Here is a 17,022-nt window from a genome sequence, read left to right as displayed (position 1 = left end):
GCAACGTGCACAGTGAGGATATTCTGGTTGATCTTCACAATTTAAAACAACTGTTTGAGGATTAAGCCTGAGTTTTAAGGTTAAGTTTAGAGCTCTGGATAAGGTCAGGCACGAAATTGTAACGGTTAGGGTAAGAGTCTGTGGAATGTATTATGTCAATGAGAGTCCTCACAAAGATGCAAGTACAAGCATAGGTGTGTGTGTTTCTCCCAAGAGACACACCCATGTTAGGGATCACAGATGAAGCTCCGCTGTCCTCGTGTGTCTCATTTGACTGCATAAATGACATTTAACATAAAAAAAGGATTACCAGTAAGTAAACATATATAGACGCCTGCAAGCTGCACACCATTAAAGACATGGGAACATTTTCTGTTTATTTTGCACCTGGTTGTGGAAGCAGGTGGGCCTGCTCACGCATGTCTTTATATCAGCTAGAGTACTTTTGAATAAGAAGAAAAACAGGGAAGATCAACGGAAGTTTCCAAATTCAAGAAAGACCTTCACGCCAGCTTGCAAAATGGTCGACTTCAGGTCCGTTTTTCACCTGGCAGAGACGCAATCATGAATTCACAGGGGAAGATAAAAGAACAATGGATGAACCTCAGTTCCTGGGGTCTTCACGTTCGCCTTGTTCGCGCTGAGGTTTTGATGGAATAACACGTACACCCAGTTAGAAGCAGAGGTAAAGTCAACAAAGGCAGCCAGATGAGAGTTACAGTTGAGAGAGGAGAGAATTACAGATGATGACCGTGTGATTTGACCATCTCCAATCTTCAGAAGGTGTTTAATCACATCTTGGCTTTTAACCAGAAAATGCAGGAGTCACTTCATTACTCAAAAAATCAACCTCCATACTGCACAAGGACACCAACACTGTACAATCCCATCCCAGAAATTATCAGATTTTACTAGTATGCGGGACGTGCACCCCCAACGCCTCAGAGTTGGGCTTGACTAGGCTTGAGAAAAGACATTCACGAATGACCTGACATTTCAAACGAGCTTGACAAGACAAAGCTTGTTAAACTGTGAGTTGAAACTTTGCTTGGGGGTGCAGAAGCAAATGGTTTCACATTTAAATTCTGATCTTTGGTGCCGAACTGAAGCTGCAAAGCTTGTCTGATTTTTATTGACGTCTTTAGTGAAAGGTGTGTTTGGCCTGTAGCATCTTGTTATGGCTGTGATTTATGGCGGTCATGTCGATCTCTGGGCGTACGGTTTTAAATCTGGCACAACCTGAGAAGAGGGCAGACAGAAGCAGGTGTGAGCACACTGGGAAACAAGTCACAGAAATCTCAATTTCTCACGTCCTGCCCTGCCGTGTAAAGTTTAAGCTAGCGCATAAATTCTCCCCAAATAGCTGCTGGACAGCAGGGACATGCATCTAAAGTTCCACACCATGGTAAAAATTAAAGGCATGCCTGTGTGAAAAGAACAGAACAGAGAAGAATGCAGGCCTCACCTACACCAGAGATGCAGATGGACAGAACAAGAGTGGTAGTGTTGCAGCACGGCACAAAAGGGTGTGGTGAGATGAGAGCTGCGGGAAAAAAACAAACACTGAACCTGAAGCATAAATCACATTTCTGATGCAGTACTCTTAATAGAGCAAACAGGGACACTCAAAAAAGTTACACTTCTTCTAATTGAATGCATTAAAGAAGATGCATTCGGCAGAACAGTCTGTAATAATACGTCCTTAAGTTCTCTCAGATATTTGAGCCTCCTGCATCCACTTGTTTCAAAAATATGCTGAGTGCAGGTTTTATTCCTGTTGGACCTGTGCTGTGGTCTCACATTAGCTGAGCTCTGTTCGAAGCCCCTTTTGAAGATTGCAGATGCATTTGGATATAATTGTTGCTTGCTGTAATGTGGTTACGGGTGCAGCGTGTCTGGACAGAGACGCCGGTTATACATGTCTAGAGAGGACCGAGTCATTGTGCTGAACCCAGAGTGGGAACAAATGGGATGTTAAAAATGGGTGGAGCAGGTGCTTTAGCAATAATTATTATCCTGATGATAAAGAAAGATTGTAGCATTAAGTAATTAGTTTATAGCGGTTATTATTTGAAAAATAATTAACAAAAGTTAAGGTCTGAGCCGAGGTTACTTTAATGTGCAGGAGGGTGTTTGACTTGTTGCTGCTATCACTGATTCCTTCCACACTAGCAGCTAACTAACAGTTCAGTAAAATTCTCCCTTTCTGTTGGCATTAACCATATTTTCACTATCCAACTTCATCTATATGTCTCTTTTTCACCACCTCTCTCTTTAGGGTGTGTCACAGCTTATCTCCTGACAATCCCTTCCTACCTGTTTTACAGGATCGGCCACTCCTGTCATTCAGAGCCAAAGGCTGGGGTGGAGAGGAGGCAGGGCAGTAAAAGTGAGAGTACAGGTTCAGGAGGATCCTCCCACTTGGCCAGAACTGCATAAAAGCAAACAGGAGCAGCTGTCAGACACTCAGAGGGATTTGGCTCTCCTCTTGACGCCTGCACATCTTCAGTTCTCCTTGGCTCAGCTGACAACCCTAACCACTGCAAACATGAGGAAGTCACACTCTGTCAGAGAATACAGCACCAGCACCAGGAGGTCTGGACCAGTAACTTCTTTCAGTAGGACCAGCTTTGGCAACCTCGGCTCCAGTGCTGGCGGCAGCTACGGCAGCAGCAGTGGCTTCGGCAGCAGCGGCTTCGGCAGCAGCGGCTTCGCCAGCGGCGGCGGCGGCGGCGGCAGCTACAGCTCATCTTCAATGATCGGGGGTGGAGGTGGTGGATTTGGCTACTCCAATGCAGCCATGATCGCTCCAACCATCACAGCTGTCCAAGTCAACAGGAGCCTGCTGGCCCCTCTGAACCTGGAAATCGACCCCAATATCCAGGCTGTTCGCACACAGGAAAAGGAACAGATCAAGACCCTCAACAACCGCTTTGCCTCCTTCATCGACAAGGTCAGTAGTCCTTTACGTGGCTTATTTACCATCTACTGCAGGGCCCGTGATCTCATTACTGCATGCAAACTTTTTTCTCTGCCTACAATGCTGATGAATCAATGTTGTGAATCTTATCTTAGCAACCTGTATATATCAATGAGTTACAGCCTTTAAAACATGATTACTTATAAAACCCCAGAGGTCACAGTTTCAGTGGCTGGAGCCACTAGATCAAGCCCTGACATTGCTGCTTTGCAGGCCCCATTTTGTCGTAGCAGGCTCAACCCACTATCCAAACATGGGTGGGAATTATAATAACTTCTTCTCGTGACTATCTGTTCCCTGCCCACAGTCAAAATGCCCGTCCTTTGAACATTGCACCTTATCTCCTCATTCATATTGCCTTTTTAAATACCTCGCTCAGTATCTGCCGCCTTGTAATCCATATGAAAATGCTTTTAATCTGCAGTGAAAGCCTGTGAAAAGTTAACTCAGAAGAAAACTGAGAGAACAAAGCACTCATCCTGTTTGAATTCACTGCTTTGTCTCCTGTAGTTCACCTACCACACCTAGTTTTTTTTTTTTTGCTGGACTGACTGGAGTTCAACAAGTTTATTCACAGCTAATAAAGAGACACAGATACCTAAATAGATTATATTGCATTTCTTTAGTTATTGGATATACAAAAACATCCAAATGGCGTTTTTTTCACGAGCTGTATTAATGAATTAGTAGTGTTAGTATTGTGACAAGGGTGTGGCAAGTCAAATATGGAGCGGTGTGTTAAGCCACGCAGGTAAAGGTGACGCCCATTATGAGGCTCTGAATATCTACACATGACTGTGTCTATAGAGTTTTTTCTTTATTTAGTTTAGTTTTTTTTTAAACCTAATATGCTTCTCTGGTTTTGTGTTTCCACAGGTGCGTTTCCTGGAACAGCAGAACAAGATGCTGGAGACCAAATGGAGTCTCCTGCAGGAACAGACCACCACCCGCTCCAACATTGACAGCATGTTCGAGGCCTACATCAGCAACCTGCGCAGACAGCTCGATGGGCTGGGCAACGAGAAGGTCAAGCTTGAGGGAGAACTGAGGAACATGCAGGGCCTTGTTGAGGACTTTAAGAAGAAGTGAGTCATTGTTAGCTGCTCCCTACTTCTGGTGTAAACCCGCTGAAGTGGCCCAAATGAAAGCAAAACTAAGGAGCAGATGTGATGGAGAATTATATTTTGTTCCAACAGGTATGAAGATGAAATCAACAAACGTGCAGCTGCAGAGAATGAGTTTGTGCTCCTGAAGAAGGTGCGATTTCTTTATCTTTCCTTGAAATAACTAAAAATAAAAGTGTATACTTGTGGTATCTGGTTCAATTGTGGCACATGCTTTTCTTTCCAGGATGTTGATGCTGCCTACATGAACAAGGTGGAACTTGAAGCCAAGGCTGATGCGCTCCAGGATGAGATCAACTTCCTCAGGGCCGTCTATGAGGCTGTACGTCATTTTTAAATTTCACCGTCTCTGAGTTTGGGTTTACGATTTGTCTCAGGGAAATGCTAATGATTTTAAATCACAATTATCTTCCGTTCATTTCATCTGCAGGAACTTCGTGAGCTGCAGAGCCAGATCAAGGACACCTCTGTTATTGTGGAGATGGACAACAGCCGCAGCCTGGACATGGACTCCATCGTGGCTGAAGTCCGTGCTCAGTACGAAGATATCGCCAACCGCAACAGGGCCGAGGCTGAGACGTGGTACAAACAGAAGGTGCGTGACAAACAGACCACAACACCATCCAATTCATACTGACTTGCACAACTTGGCCAAACACATTTTCTTTTTCACACTAGTTTGAGGAGATGCAAATGTCCGCTGGACAGTACGGTGATGACCTGCGCTCAACCAAGGCTGAGATTGCTGAATTAAACCGCATGATTGCGCGTCTTCAGAATGAGATCGAGTCTGTCAAAGGACAGGTATATTTGGAAAACGTTCCATTCTTCTGGTGACGTAAGATTAAATTTGAGAGTAAGAGGAACTCATCACCCTGTAACATTGCTCCCTCTAGAGGTCCAACCTTGAGGCTCAGATTGCAGAGGCTGAGGAGCGCGGTGAGTTGGCTGTGAAGGATGCCAAAGCCCGCATCAGGGACCTGGAAGATGCTCTGCAGAGAGCCAAACAGGACATGGCCCGCCAGGTGCGCGAATACCAGGAGCTGATGAACGTCAAGCTGGCCCTGGACATTGAGATCGCCACCTACAGGAAACTGCTGGAAGGAGAGGAGTCCAGGTAGGATGAATGAAAACGTTTTGATTTTCAAGGCTACTTTCAATTCAAACACTGACTATTGATCACTTTGCCACCAGACTGGCCTCCGGCGGCGCCAGCGCAACCATCCACGTACAGCAGTCCAGTGGAGGTAAGTTCTTAATGGACAACTAGATCTCTGTTACCTAAAGCAGAAAGAAACATAACACGCATCCTTTGTCCCTCTGTTGTAGGAATGCTCCAGTCCAGCGGTGGATATGGCTACGGTTCAGGCATCGGCATGGGCAGCAGCAGCAGCAGCAGCAGCTATGGTTTCGGTCCAGCCATCACCAAATCTACAATCTCAACAGTCAGCAGCAAGAGGACCTATTAAGAAGAAACACCACCCTTCCTGCACATCAGAAACACCCCAGTTTTGGCTAAATTTCATGGTGCTATGCAATATTGTGAGAATAAACACAACAGCTGAATATCTGATAAATCTGATTCCTAAAGTTGAGTTTCTGAAGATGGCTTTAAACACACCAGGACCAAGGCAATGATCAAGGCAAACATGGCTGTCTTTCATTCTGCACTGAAGCCAAAAGGGATGGTTAAGATCTTTACCTAGACAAAGAAAGCAGTTGATGTTTTTTTTTTGCTCTCAACCTCCCTAAAGTAAAACCATGCATCTCAGAAGGATAAAGATAGTCTCACATTTGAACAGCTTTGCTGTGGGCTTGCTCAATTTAATGTTTTATCAAACGTTGCCATGCTTGTATTTGCCTTTTCAAGAAAAAAACACCCAAAAACAGTTGTAACCAGATTTATTTTGTTGAAGCTTTCTCACAGCAGAAGCTGATATGTTGCAGTGTTACATCAATCATTGCTTAATAAAATAAGTCTGAGACCCTCAGTTCTTTTGCCTTTGACTCTTAGTGTTCCTCAGTTGCTTCCTCACCTCAACATCCGTACATCTCCGCTCTAACGAGGAGATTTTTGCCTTTACCTCAAGCTTTCACACGATGGCAGCCTTGCACCATGGCTCTCCTACGCCTCCACAACTCATCTGCAAAGACACTCACTCAGTCAAATTCATCTTATGATTGATTCAATTCATTCATCTCATCCCCTGAAAATAAGCAGTTAAAATAAAAGGAACCTTGCAAACATTTGCATTGTATAATAACACCAATGCAAACATGCAGAGCTAACGTTCAAAGTTAAGGTATAATCCAGGCCGTGTTGGCTCTTTTATCGATCAGCTCTTAGATCCATCTGACTATACCCATCGCTGAAAGAAAGGTTAATTAGCTGATGCGTCCATAGCAAGCGCTCCTGAGTGAATGAGTGCAGTAATGGGCTATAGATTGAGCAGGACTCCTCCAGAGAAGTGGAAGAAATCCTTGAGATGGACTGAAAAAGATTGACCTCACCCTTAACACGAACCCGGCACGGCGATCGATAAACATTACACCTTCCACAAACCTCGGTGCCTCGATCAATACTGGTGAATAACAGCAGCCACAATGAGCGGTGTGCTGCATGAAGAGATAGCAGGGGTCAAATCACTTAGTGCCATTGAGTGTGTGTGTTGTGTGTGTGTAGCACATGCGTTATAATAGTTCATCCCTCTCATATGCACTAATGTTTATCTTTGAAAACAAACACAAAAAGCCACAAAAATGTTGTTTCCCATGATAAAGAGTGTTGGTTTGTTGACCTGCTTGAAAGTAAGTAAACAGTGAGTTTTAAAATTCTTTTTTTCTTCTGTTAATTCCGTGAGTAAACTTTGGCTGGAAAATATGTAAATTGCTATCGGATCCTTTCCAGAAGACACTTACACTAAAAAGGTAACACATCTCCTGGCATTATCTAAGGTAAAATTCAAGACACACAAGCTTAAACAGGCAGTTTTGGATCCACCTTCTGTGTTCCAGGTGGGGGAAATTTGCTGCACCTTTGACCTCAGAGGCTGTCGGTCCCACCCTGCCTTCCGGGTGGGTGGTGTGCTTGTGATTTCAGGCTGAACTGCACTTAACCACGTAGCGCTGCAGAGAAAGTACATTCTAAGCGCAATCCAAACATAGGAAGGTACACAGAGAGCAATGTAACGCCTCTTGTGTTGCTCTATATTTTTCAGGAGCATTGGTGGCCACCTGGGAGCCACAGTGGGGTTTTTCTCCCAACATGGTCTCTTTTGTATATTAGCAGCTGTTTAAACCAATGATGTTTCTTCTGATTATACAAGTATTACAAATGCTGTTAGCTGTCAGTTACAGTGCTTAGGGTGGTGTGTGTGTGTGTGTGTGTGTGTGTGTGTGTGTGTGTGTGTGTGTGTGTGTGTATTATGCTATGTGTGTTGGAACATGTGTCGGGTCCCACCCAGGCTGATACTCAGTGCACTCCAGGTTCTCAAACAGGAATTCCTATTTGTAATTCTGCTGTAAGTCACTTTAACCAGGTGACTTCAGCAGAATTACCTTCAACTTATACAGATTTTTTATCTCTATTTTGAATCAATATGAATGCATTCGGAGTTTTTATTTCATTCTTTTGGGTTGAAGTTAAGCAAGTGCTTACGTGTCCTATAACGAGATTTCTTACACTTCCCGAGCGAATACCGCCCTCTTGCACAACCTGGGTGTTTTGAATGATGGCACCTTGAGGTGGGACCGATAGACGTAAGGAGACAGATCACCTGTGCCGGGTGCTCTGACACCAACCTTTGTAGCCAGTGGGAAATGATAGATACCTGAGCTAATTTTGAACTCTGTCAGCTAAATCCCTCTTTCCGGAGGCAGTGATGCAGAGATGGGGCCCCATCTGGAGGGTGTTGATAAGACCTGCTCTCGCTTGTTTTACTGCGCGCTTCCGCAGCCTCCGCCTCCGCGCTCGCACCTCGTCAACAAAGAGTTGGGATCCAATGTTTGTTCAAATGTCAACAAGCCGGGCCAGAAATCAAATGGTCTACGTGATACTGTGAGGCCAATCAACCCAACTGGAACGTCGGGGATCATCCCTTCACTTTGGACAGATGGGTGGAAATTATAGAACTCACTACCGTCGTGCTTGTGAGCAAGAGTGCTACCAAGCATTCTGTGTTACAGTAGCTTCCGTGGGGGTCTGCAGGTTTCAATACAGCCTGAGAGAAGAAGCTGTAAAAGCAGCCCGTGTTGATGTGTATGGATGTGTTCCCCCAGGAAGCAGCTCTGCCAGACTCATTATCAGGACCGATCGATGGCGGTGGCTGATGTTGATCGCTGTCTTTGACTATTATTGCATTAAGGTCTCTACTGACACCTGCAGCAGCCGGCATGGTAACGGAGCTGCATAACAAGCTGAGTGGGTGGGGACAGCAACAGAAAAGTTTGAAAGAGATTTCGCTTTTGGAAGAGTGACGATTGATATGTCATCAATTTCCTTTTGTTGGAAAAGGAGCTCTATTGTTTGTCGGGAAAAGAACATGCTTTCTCCTAAGACACATTTTTAAAAATGGTTTTAATGCACTTCATCTCGCAAAATAATCCAGGTGTAATCTGTAGCGGTGCTGCCTCGACAGTTTTCCTTATGTGGCACCAAATATGTCATTGCAGATTAATTTCGCAGCCCTGTCCTGAATACAGATGATGAATTGGTCCACTGGGTGTAATGACCAGGAACACGACAGGAGAACAAAATATGAAGAATCGTCTCGATGCTGCGGTGGGCTGAATTTCGAAGGACCAAACCCCGTGTGTGCCTGCTGCATTGTGGTGATGGAGGATTTCTCCTGGCACACGTCAATGGAACCAGCCCCACCGTTCATTAAGGCGCAGCCTGTGACTACTTCCTCCATGCGTCTCACAAGTGCTGTACAACCTCCCAGCTCGCCATCAGCTGACGGGGCATTTAGAGAGACGGATGAGCACTGACGCTATCAGGTAAAAGATGTCCTGCAGCGGAACAATGTGTAAATGCTCTGGGTTTTTGTTTTGGTTCCAAACCGAGCAGTGACGACCACGGAGGGAATTTAATGGAGGTGCCATTTACTATGTTGGCTGGACTAAACAGCAGAAAAAAAAACTCAACATTTAATTACAACTTGGAATATAACAACCCCATTTTCAGTCTTAGACCACAAATCTGCACAACTCAAAAACATCAGCAGACTTTCCAGAAATGTGTATGTAGTAACCCTCCAGAACAGAGGGGGGAGTCATTCACATAGACAATAAAAAACCTTGACAAAGAATCACCCTGCTTGACGTGGCAAAGATAAAGAAGAAAGGATATTAGGTGAAAGCACAAACCAAACCAACAATTTAGAAGGAAAGCCAAGAAAAACAAAAGCAAGCAAACAAACAAAAACCCATTGTGTATATGTGCAGTAAAGGAAAATGGGAGGTAAGCTCAGCAATGAAGTGGAAATTGGGAGGCTTTAAGGGCAAACATGGTTTCTTTGCTTCCAGAGCAACTTCTTAGATTTCCTTTTCTGGTGTCTGTGAAGAACATTCAGTTTTTAGAAATCTAAATTGAAAACTGCTGGAGGGGAAAATGAAGAGCACCACAGGCAGGGAAGGGCTGTAAAGACGCAGCGACGGATCAGCGTGTTGGCATCCGTTGGATGGAAATGATCTCACACGTGCACACACACGCACATGATTCACATAGACTGAAATGGCCACAGATTCATATCAGGTTAGTCAGCTAAAGTAAAGGAATTTATATGAAAGGAGATGTTCCAGGTCTCCAGCCTGGTTTTAAACGTTGACAGGAACACAAATAGTGATCAGATGGTCACTAATGTGTGAGAAGAAAAGCACTAATGACACCTAGTGGACAGGTGTGGTAAAACAAGGCTGGTTGTCATATACCCAAACTCTTATTTGTCTTGTTTTCCACTTCTTTTTAGGAAGCATAAAGTATCTGAAAGTATTCCAGTGCAAACAAATTACATATTTAAAAGCTGCAAGGAATTATGCTATTGGGACACAGCAGGTGACATCCCAATTCTCCCAAATTCCCCAAAAACTGTGCTGCTGTGCCACATAAATACACATAATTATGTTCTATTATATATGTATTGATTTACAAACCATTTGAAAATGGAACATCAAATGTGCGCTGCAGCTTCACTGATGACGGTCAACTGATTATCACAGTAAGGGTGAAGCTAATTCATTCCTGATTGAACCCGGCTGTTTTTGCCAAGCCTCTGGAAGCAGCAGGCCGCCGTTAATGGGTTTCCCTCCCCGTCCATCTACATGTCGATGAGAGAGAGAGAGATCGCTCAATACTCATCAAATGGTGCTCAAAAACAGGGCAGTGTGTCTTAAAAGAAAACACCAGGACCATTGTCTGTCTTTCTGCAAAGGAAGAGAAAAAAAAAAACATCACATCAAAGCTGAGCCAAAATTCTTTGATGTTCAAAGATTTTGAATTCAAGACAAAAAATGTGGGGAAAATTATGTTGGTGAATGATTCCTTTTTTTCTTTCTTTAAGGAACCTGGATTTAAACAAAGCCAGACTCCAGGATACCATCTTCCAGTGCTAATGGTCGTGTCTTCAGGTGGCCCAGCTTCCATTAGTGACACTGATTAACCCCGTGTTTTCCGGCTGTCCACAGCGAGATGGGGCCAGACAGACGACGTGCCGAGGCCAGATCCAGGCGGACAGCTCTTGTTAAAATGCACGACTGTGAAGAGATCTTATTGAGCTGCCTCAGACGGAAAGGAACAAGAGTCTAACTGGATGAGAGCTGGTAGTTTTTCAACCGAGGAGATAACAGTTAAGAGTCATTTAAATTATGCACCTGGAATTTGTTGACATCTTTAGTGGCTTTGTGAAAAAGCTGCTGACTTTTTTTTTAAAGGTGTTAGCTGTGTAGGCTGCAGGAGCACTTTTAAAAAACCTAAAAACCAGGAATTGTGGTGTAAATGCAGCCTGCAGCAGCAGGGTTTGAGTCTGTGGGTCTCAGGTCGATGGACTGTTATCATCTCTGGATTTACTGGCTCTCATCAGTCTCATCTTCCATTCTCTTTGTGTTAAATGTCTGCATTACTAAAGGGGTCACAGTGGGTCCCTTTAATACACTTGATATTTTCCAGTGAAGCCAGAACAGGAACGACATGGTGGGGAAATTAAGGAGTGGAAGGTTTCCGTGCTCCCTAATGCCCGGGAGAGGTGACCCGACTTCTTCTATTTGAAATGAGGGAATCAGAGAACGGGTTGGATTTGCTGAGTGTGTTGTTGGAGATATTCCGCTGTGCGTTTCAGGTGACTGAGGCTGATTTTTGCTCGCCTGCAAATCAGCCTGGATTTCCTCTACAAGTAAGACTAAACCCTCTGCGTAAGCCCAGAGACTACATTAGGAGCAGCAGATGGATGGAATATTTTAACATTCCATTTCTGATTGTTGGGTGAATCACAAATGGCACTAGGTGCACAGCTGAATACACACATTTACGCGCCTCTTCTTGCACAGTCTTTTTATCTGTCAGTATATTAGCAACTTATGTTGCTACATGCAGCATCTGAAAAAGGAGAAATTGTTCAATAAATGCAGCAGATGGAGGCTGGAGCTAATCCAGACATATTGAAACACATACTGCAGTATGTTATCGTGGCATGAATGTGTTTTTGTCTGACAAATGCGAAGATTAAACACAGTCACATATGCAGATTTCAGTCTAAAGTCATCACGATGCCACCTGCTGCTCTGAATACTGACCAAGCTGTGATTGAGGTCTTTGTGTGAGAGAATTTACCGGAGCTCAGAATCACCTATTTGGTATGCAGGCAGACATGTTGTAACCCAATTGAAGCATCTCACTATGATCTGTAGCCTCTAATCCACGTGGTTCATGGTCACAACTGTGCAGGATGTGCTCCTCATAGCAACCAGGAGATTTTATTTCCCACAGATTTCAGAATTAAATTCTCAGTCACGAACTGAAAACACTCCACTTCTGGCTCTCATCCTTGTTCTGAGTCGCCAGTATATACTGACTGTTCATCATTTGTCGCAGTTTCTTTATTGCATCACACATCTTCCAGTAGTTATAATATCATACATGCACACCAAAAACTGATCGCCTCTTTTCCCTCCTGAGTTTTTTATTTTAACTGGTGAGATACAAATAACATTGGAATGAAAGTTTGTCTACAAAAAATTGAAATTAATCTCAAAAGTCTAAAGGAGAGCTCTTGTAATGGAGGAGAAGCACAACGGGGAGACACAGAGCTTCTTTGTACTCTTCTGAGCAGAGCTGTGAAATGTCACAGTGGTTGAAGGGAAGCTCAGTTCTGTCTGACCTCAGTGTCTGACCTTAGCATGCTGTACAGCCTCCGGGGATTTAGTGAAATAAAACAGAAACCCGGATACTTCGTGTTTGTCATATTCTCCTGCTGCCAGAGTGGGATATTCTGGTACTGTAGTTTCCTCTATCAGTCCAGAACCACGGGTGTAAGGTTGACCGGAAACTCAGTGGCTCTTAATAGGTTCCAGATGGACATTTGACCAGTCCAGGGTGGGATTTAGATTGGGGCTTGGCAGCCATTAGCAGGATTCTGATCAAAACCAGGATAAACTCTTGCTGCAGATTTTCTCTGGAAACTTTTACAAATGAACTTTCCTCTTTTTCCTTTACCGGCGATCAGAACTATAGTGCTTGGAAACCTTCTCCTCAGCTGGGGACCATTCTTCAGGTAAACCCACATTTTGATCCATTAGCTTTCCCTCTGCTGCATTTGTCAGTGTTTGCACCCGTGCAACATTTGTTACAGTCTGCGCTGCCGCTGCTTTTCCTTCCCCACCTTCCTCTCACCTCTCCAGCCCCCTCATCAATCTCCATTCTGCAGTGCTACGAATCACCCCCCCCCCTCACACCCCTCCTCCTCCCCCTCCCCCTCCTGCTTCTCCTCGCTTCCACCTCAGCGTGTCGGTGTTCCCATGAGGAGGCCACTTCAGGTGGATTTTCATTAGAATGTGAAACCCGGCAGCTTTAATCCTCCCTTAGCATCAGCTAACCTTTGACTGTTGAGGCTCTTCTGTGGGATTTTGTTTGATAAAATCAGCTCTTTATCCTGTTGTCTGTGAATACACTCACATTGACGACATAGTGTCACATTCCTTGAACGCTCAGAGATACAGTAATTAACGCGATTTGTTGTTTGTTTGTTTTTTAAAAGGACATGCAAAATAACTTTGGCAGCCTCCTGTTGAAGGTCTCAACTCTTTTAGGCTGAGGTCTTCCATGTCTGTGGAATCAGGGAGGTAAAGCTCCAGCTGCAGACGCACAGAACATCCACGTGCGTGAGAAAGGAGCTCATTTGTGACGGCTGGTCAGACATTAAGTTACTACTTTGATCTTTAACATGCAAACAAAGATCTTCTGAATGTCCTGGATGAGATGCAGCTCTTTTCCTGCTGTAGTAACGATAAATGCTGCAGGAGTCAGATGCACCTGGAGGCTGAAGCTAATCAGAGTGTCACGAGAACAGCAGGCCCTCTGGAATGATTGCCTCCGTGTCACCCTATTACATTCATCTCTACTAATGCTGCTGTCGGGCCGCTGGCGTTTTTATAGCCATCCATAACACATTTCTAATGCAAACACAGCGCAAAGGTGTCCGTATTTCTGCAGCTGCTCGTCAAGTTTCCCGCAGCAGCTGGGAGCCCCGTTGGAGAGAAGAGACAGCAAAAGTTTGCAGTTCAGCTTGTCTTGACATGCTCAAATCATGTTTGGGATAATTCACATGTAGATGAGTAATTGTCTGCTCCCGCTGCTGTATCCTTTAGACAAATATCCTTTTGGATAACATTTTCCACCTGAACCACAGTGTTTCTAAATGCTGAAGGTGCTTTTTGTCACATGTTGGCCTTGTCAGGGCTGTCAGATGAGCCTGGTTCCCTCCCTTTACCTGTTTTTATTGGATTGTGTGCTCTCATTATTGTTTCCACCTGTGTGATTTCCCGTCTTTCACCTGTACCTCTTTGTCTTTCCGGGAATGATGATTAAGCAGGAGCTTACCTCCAGTATTTGCTTTAAGTTCCACTGGGAACTTTCTGCAGTCAGGCAGCCCTATTTAATTTCACATTTATTGCTACAAATAAAATCCATGTACATGTGCATAAAACATGGGGTTTTTCTTTTGTCATGAGAATTCAACTGAAATCCCATCATAACAAATCTCATCCTCCACTTGTCTTCGTGAAGAATTTGTATTGTTTCCTTCCTAGTGAGTCCCAGTGGTTCCACTTAGTACATATTGCCCCATTTATTTTCATCTTACTCTGACACTATGTCAACAGCCTAAAACCAACATCCCATAATCTCTGGCTTCATTGTTTGTGCCCACTGCAGCCCAGAACTGTTCAGTGTGGTGATTCTCTGCTTTATGGAAGGGAAAGACACAGTTTTTGGTGGAATACTGGAACCTTGGTAGAGACTTTAACTGTGCCACACTTCCAGCACCTCCCTGAAGGTTTGCTACTCTAAAATAATCAGTTTTGAGGAACAAAGGTGACTGTTCATGTTTGTCCTGCTCTAACCTGGACATATTTATTTTGATAGACTTGTCCTCTTGTACAGCCTCTATGATTATCTCCTCCCTTTGTTCCTCTCCTGCTTTTGGTAATTTCCCTAAAGTGTCTCACCTGTGTCTCGTTGTGTCCCTGCCCTCTTGTGTATATAAGCCAGGCCTTCCTTCTGCTTGTTGCTGGTCTGGTTGCCCCAGTGAGCAGTGTTCCTCTGAGTTATTCCTTGTGTTTTGACTGTTGTTCCTGTTGATTTGAGTTTCTTTTGGCCTGAATAAATGTACTGAGTGCTGCCTCACCCCTGTGCGTTGCTGCAACCTGGTGTCCACCCCAGAACTGGAATGACTGCAGTAGTTACCGGTACTTGATGTTATCCTGCATGTGCCTGGCCCTTAAAATCCCTTCACACCAGCACTGACACCAGAATTAAGCTCAACACTGTCTGTGGCGTGTGGAGGTCAATCGCTGCTGGGCTGAGAGTCTTGATTAGAGGAAAGAAAGGCAACCCAATCAGGCTTCAAATATAACCTTTACAGTCTTGTTTAACCAGGTATTCTTGATTATGTGTGCAATTCAGCAACAAGTGGATAAATAACACTGCCTTCCTAAGGTTTTTCGGCATCTTAAGCCTTGGTTACATGATTAATGCCGTAACCTTGGAAACAGACGTCAAATCGCAATTGGTGCAATCTTGTCCTTCAGTTTTAGGAGTGTCCATTGAAGCACTTAGCCTGTTCATCGCATCTCAGACAATTTCCATTTTTTTTAGATTTAGTCATTTTAAAGACACACTTATAGCGAGAGACACAATCAAGCCACCCTATAATTGTGAATAAAACAGTACCTTTACAGTCCTAAACTACTCGGTAGAAGTGCAACTACCAACTCAAGGTGCAGAGCTGTGGAGAGGGAATGAGGAGGGATATAAACAGGAGAGAAGGATAAGTGCTTTTGGGAGAGCTCTCTTTAAGAGCCTTTTGAAGGAAGAGAGGGTCGCTGCTGCTCGGGAGGTCATTCTACCAGTGGGAAACCAGATATGAAAATAGTCTGGATTGGCCTGCAGCAGCATTTGGCGTGGGCTCGAACAAGACTGTTAGAGTAAGAGGGGGCAGATCCAGCTCTGTACAAAGCTGCACTTTTCTACAGTTGAAACCCCCAAAATGCTTATCATGATACATATATTTATGTTTTTGACTTATTCAGAATAAGTTCTCCTATGATTTGTCTTTGGCATACTTATCCGCTGTCTTAATATCTCACAGGTGTGTGTGTGTGTGTGTGTGTGTGTGTGTGTGATATCAGGCCTGGAACTGATAACACCAGGCTTTGCTGCAGGTCAGCTGCTTGAAGCACGTGCCAGTTAATTTACTGAGCCTGGCGCTTTCGCAGTATGAAACAGTAATAAAGAAGGCTGACAGCGAGCCAGTCCACCACAAATGAAGCCCGGCTGGCGCCCGTGAGTACGTGTGTGTGTGTGTGTGTGGAGGACGTGGACATACACTTGAGAAGGTGGCATGCACATTCAAGAAGGCCCCCTCTCCTTTCTCAGAAATCCAAACCTTGAGCCAAAATGTGTTTTTCATAAATTTGCTGTGTTGGAGAGGACATAATCCACATCGTCGGCACACTTCTGCTTCAACGTGCCTGCGTAATGCACTCCGGCAACTGAATACTCGGCGCCACTCATCCCCTTTGAAGAAAATGCGTAATCGTGTTGTCATGACAACATGCTATAGCGATGGAATTAAGTGGCTCCACACACAAGGAAAATGCAAAAGTGATTGACTTTGCATAATGGACCCTGAATGGCGTGCTCGCTCTCGTTGGGAATGCTGATGAGTGCAGGATGAATTTCCATTAAAGCGAACACACTGCAGCATCTCACACATCATCTTCCCACTTTTTGCCAGCCATGGGCAGATGGGCCTCATCTTTCCAAACCCTTCTGTTCGTGCGCTTTCTGCAGGTGTCGTGCACGTGAGGACTGGATCCATCTTGATCATGCAAAAACTTAGCTGCAGCGGTGATGCGTCCCAGTGGCATCGCAGCTAGAGATGAGTGTGTGTGGAGGGGGATTAATGGGGGAAATATGCAGGTGCATCCTTCACTTTCCTACGATTTAAAGCTTGTGGGTGGTAATGGTCCATGGCAGACCCAACCACCAGTGTGCGGCAGTTGTTCATGTCAGACCAGGACTGTCTAGACACAGCATGGGGGTCCATCCTGGACGATGAGGGTCTCAGAAAGGTGAGGTCAAACAGCCAGGATGGACAATGACCAATGAAGTAATCCTGAGAACATGTGAGGAGAGAGGTGCACCTG

At 44.6% G+C, this 17,022-nt stretch overlaps 1 protein-coding gene and 1 long non-coding RNA gene across 2 annotated transcripts; one reads left to right on the top strand and one right to left on the bottom strand.

Annotated features, from left to right (window-relative positions):
- Positions 1 to 762: 762 nt before the first annotated feature.
- LOC115246810 (uncharacterized) lies at positions 763 to 2,553 on the bottom strand. The gene is made up of 3 exons (XR_003885878.1): positions 2,317 to 2,553; positions 1,466 to 1,543; positions 763 to 1,239 (listed from the first exon to the last, which is right to left on the bottom strand). It is a non-coding gene; the product is annotated as an uncharacterized lncRNA (long non-coding RNA).
- LOC101077438 (intermediate filament protein ON3-like) lies at positions 2,549 to 6,095 on the top strand. Its single transcript, XM_003973624.3, has 9 exons — positions 2,549 to 2,953; positions 3,857 to 4,065; positions 4,177 to 4,237; positions 4,331 to 4,426; positions 4,535 to 4,699; positions 4,783 to 4,908; positions 5,001 to 5,221; positions 5,299 to 5,351; positions 5,434 to 6,095. Exons 1-9 carry the CDS (start codon positions 2,549 to 2,551, stop codon positions 5,571 to 5,573), a joined length of 1,476 nt encoding a protein of 491 aa, XP_003973673.2. The 3' UTR covers positions 5,574 to 6,095.
- The last annotated feature ends 10,927 nt before the right edge of the window (positions 6,096 to 17,022 follow it).

This window comes from Takifugu rubripes, chromosome 19, assembly GCF_901000725.2.
Source record: "Takifugu rubripes chromosome 19, fTakRub1.2, whole genome shotgun sequence".
In the NCBI taxonomy this organism is placed as follows: Eukaryota; Metazoa; Chordata; class Actinopteri; order Tetraodontiformes; family Tetraodontidae; genus Takifugu; species Takifugu rubripes.
This window is presented reverse-complemented; position numbering and strand designations above follow the sequence as displayed.

Excerpts from the sequence above, each read along its gene's own strand:
- LOC101077438 (XM_003973624.3), top strand. The coding sequence starts at position 2,549 with ATGAGGAAGTCACACTCTGTCAGAGAATACAGCACCAGCACCAGGAGG. Across the intron at positions 4,427-4,534 it reads TCAGGGCCGTCTATGAGGCT|GAACTTCGTGAGCTGCAGAG; the intron begins GTACGTCATTTT and ends TTTCATCTGCAG. Across the intron at positions 4,909-5,000 it reads TCGAGTCTGTCAAAGGACAG|AGGTCCAACCTTGAGGCTCA; the intron begins GTATATTTGGAA and ends TGCTCCCTCTAG.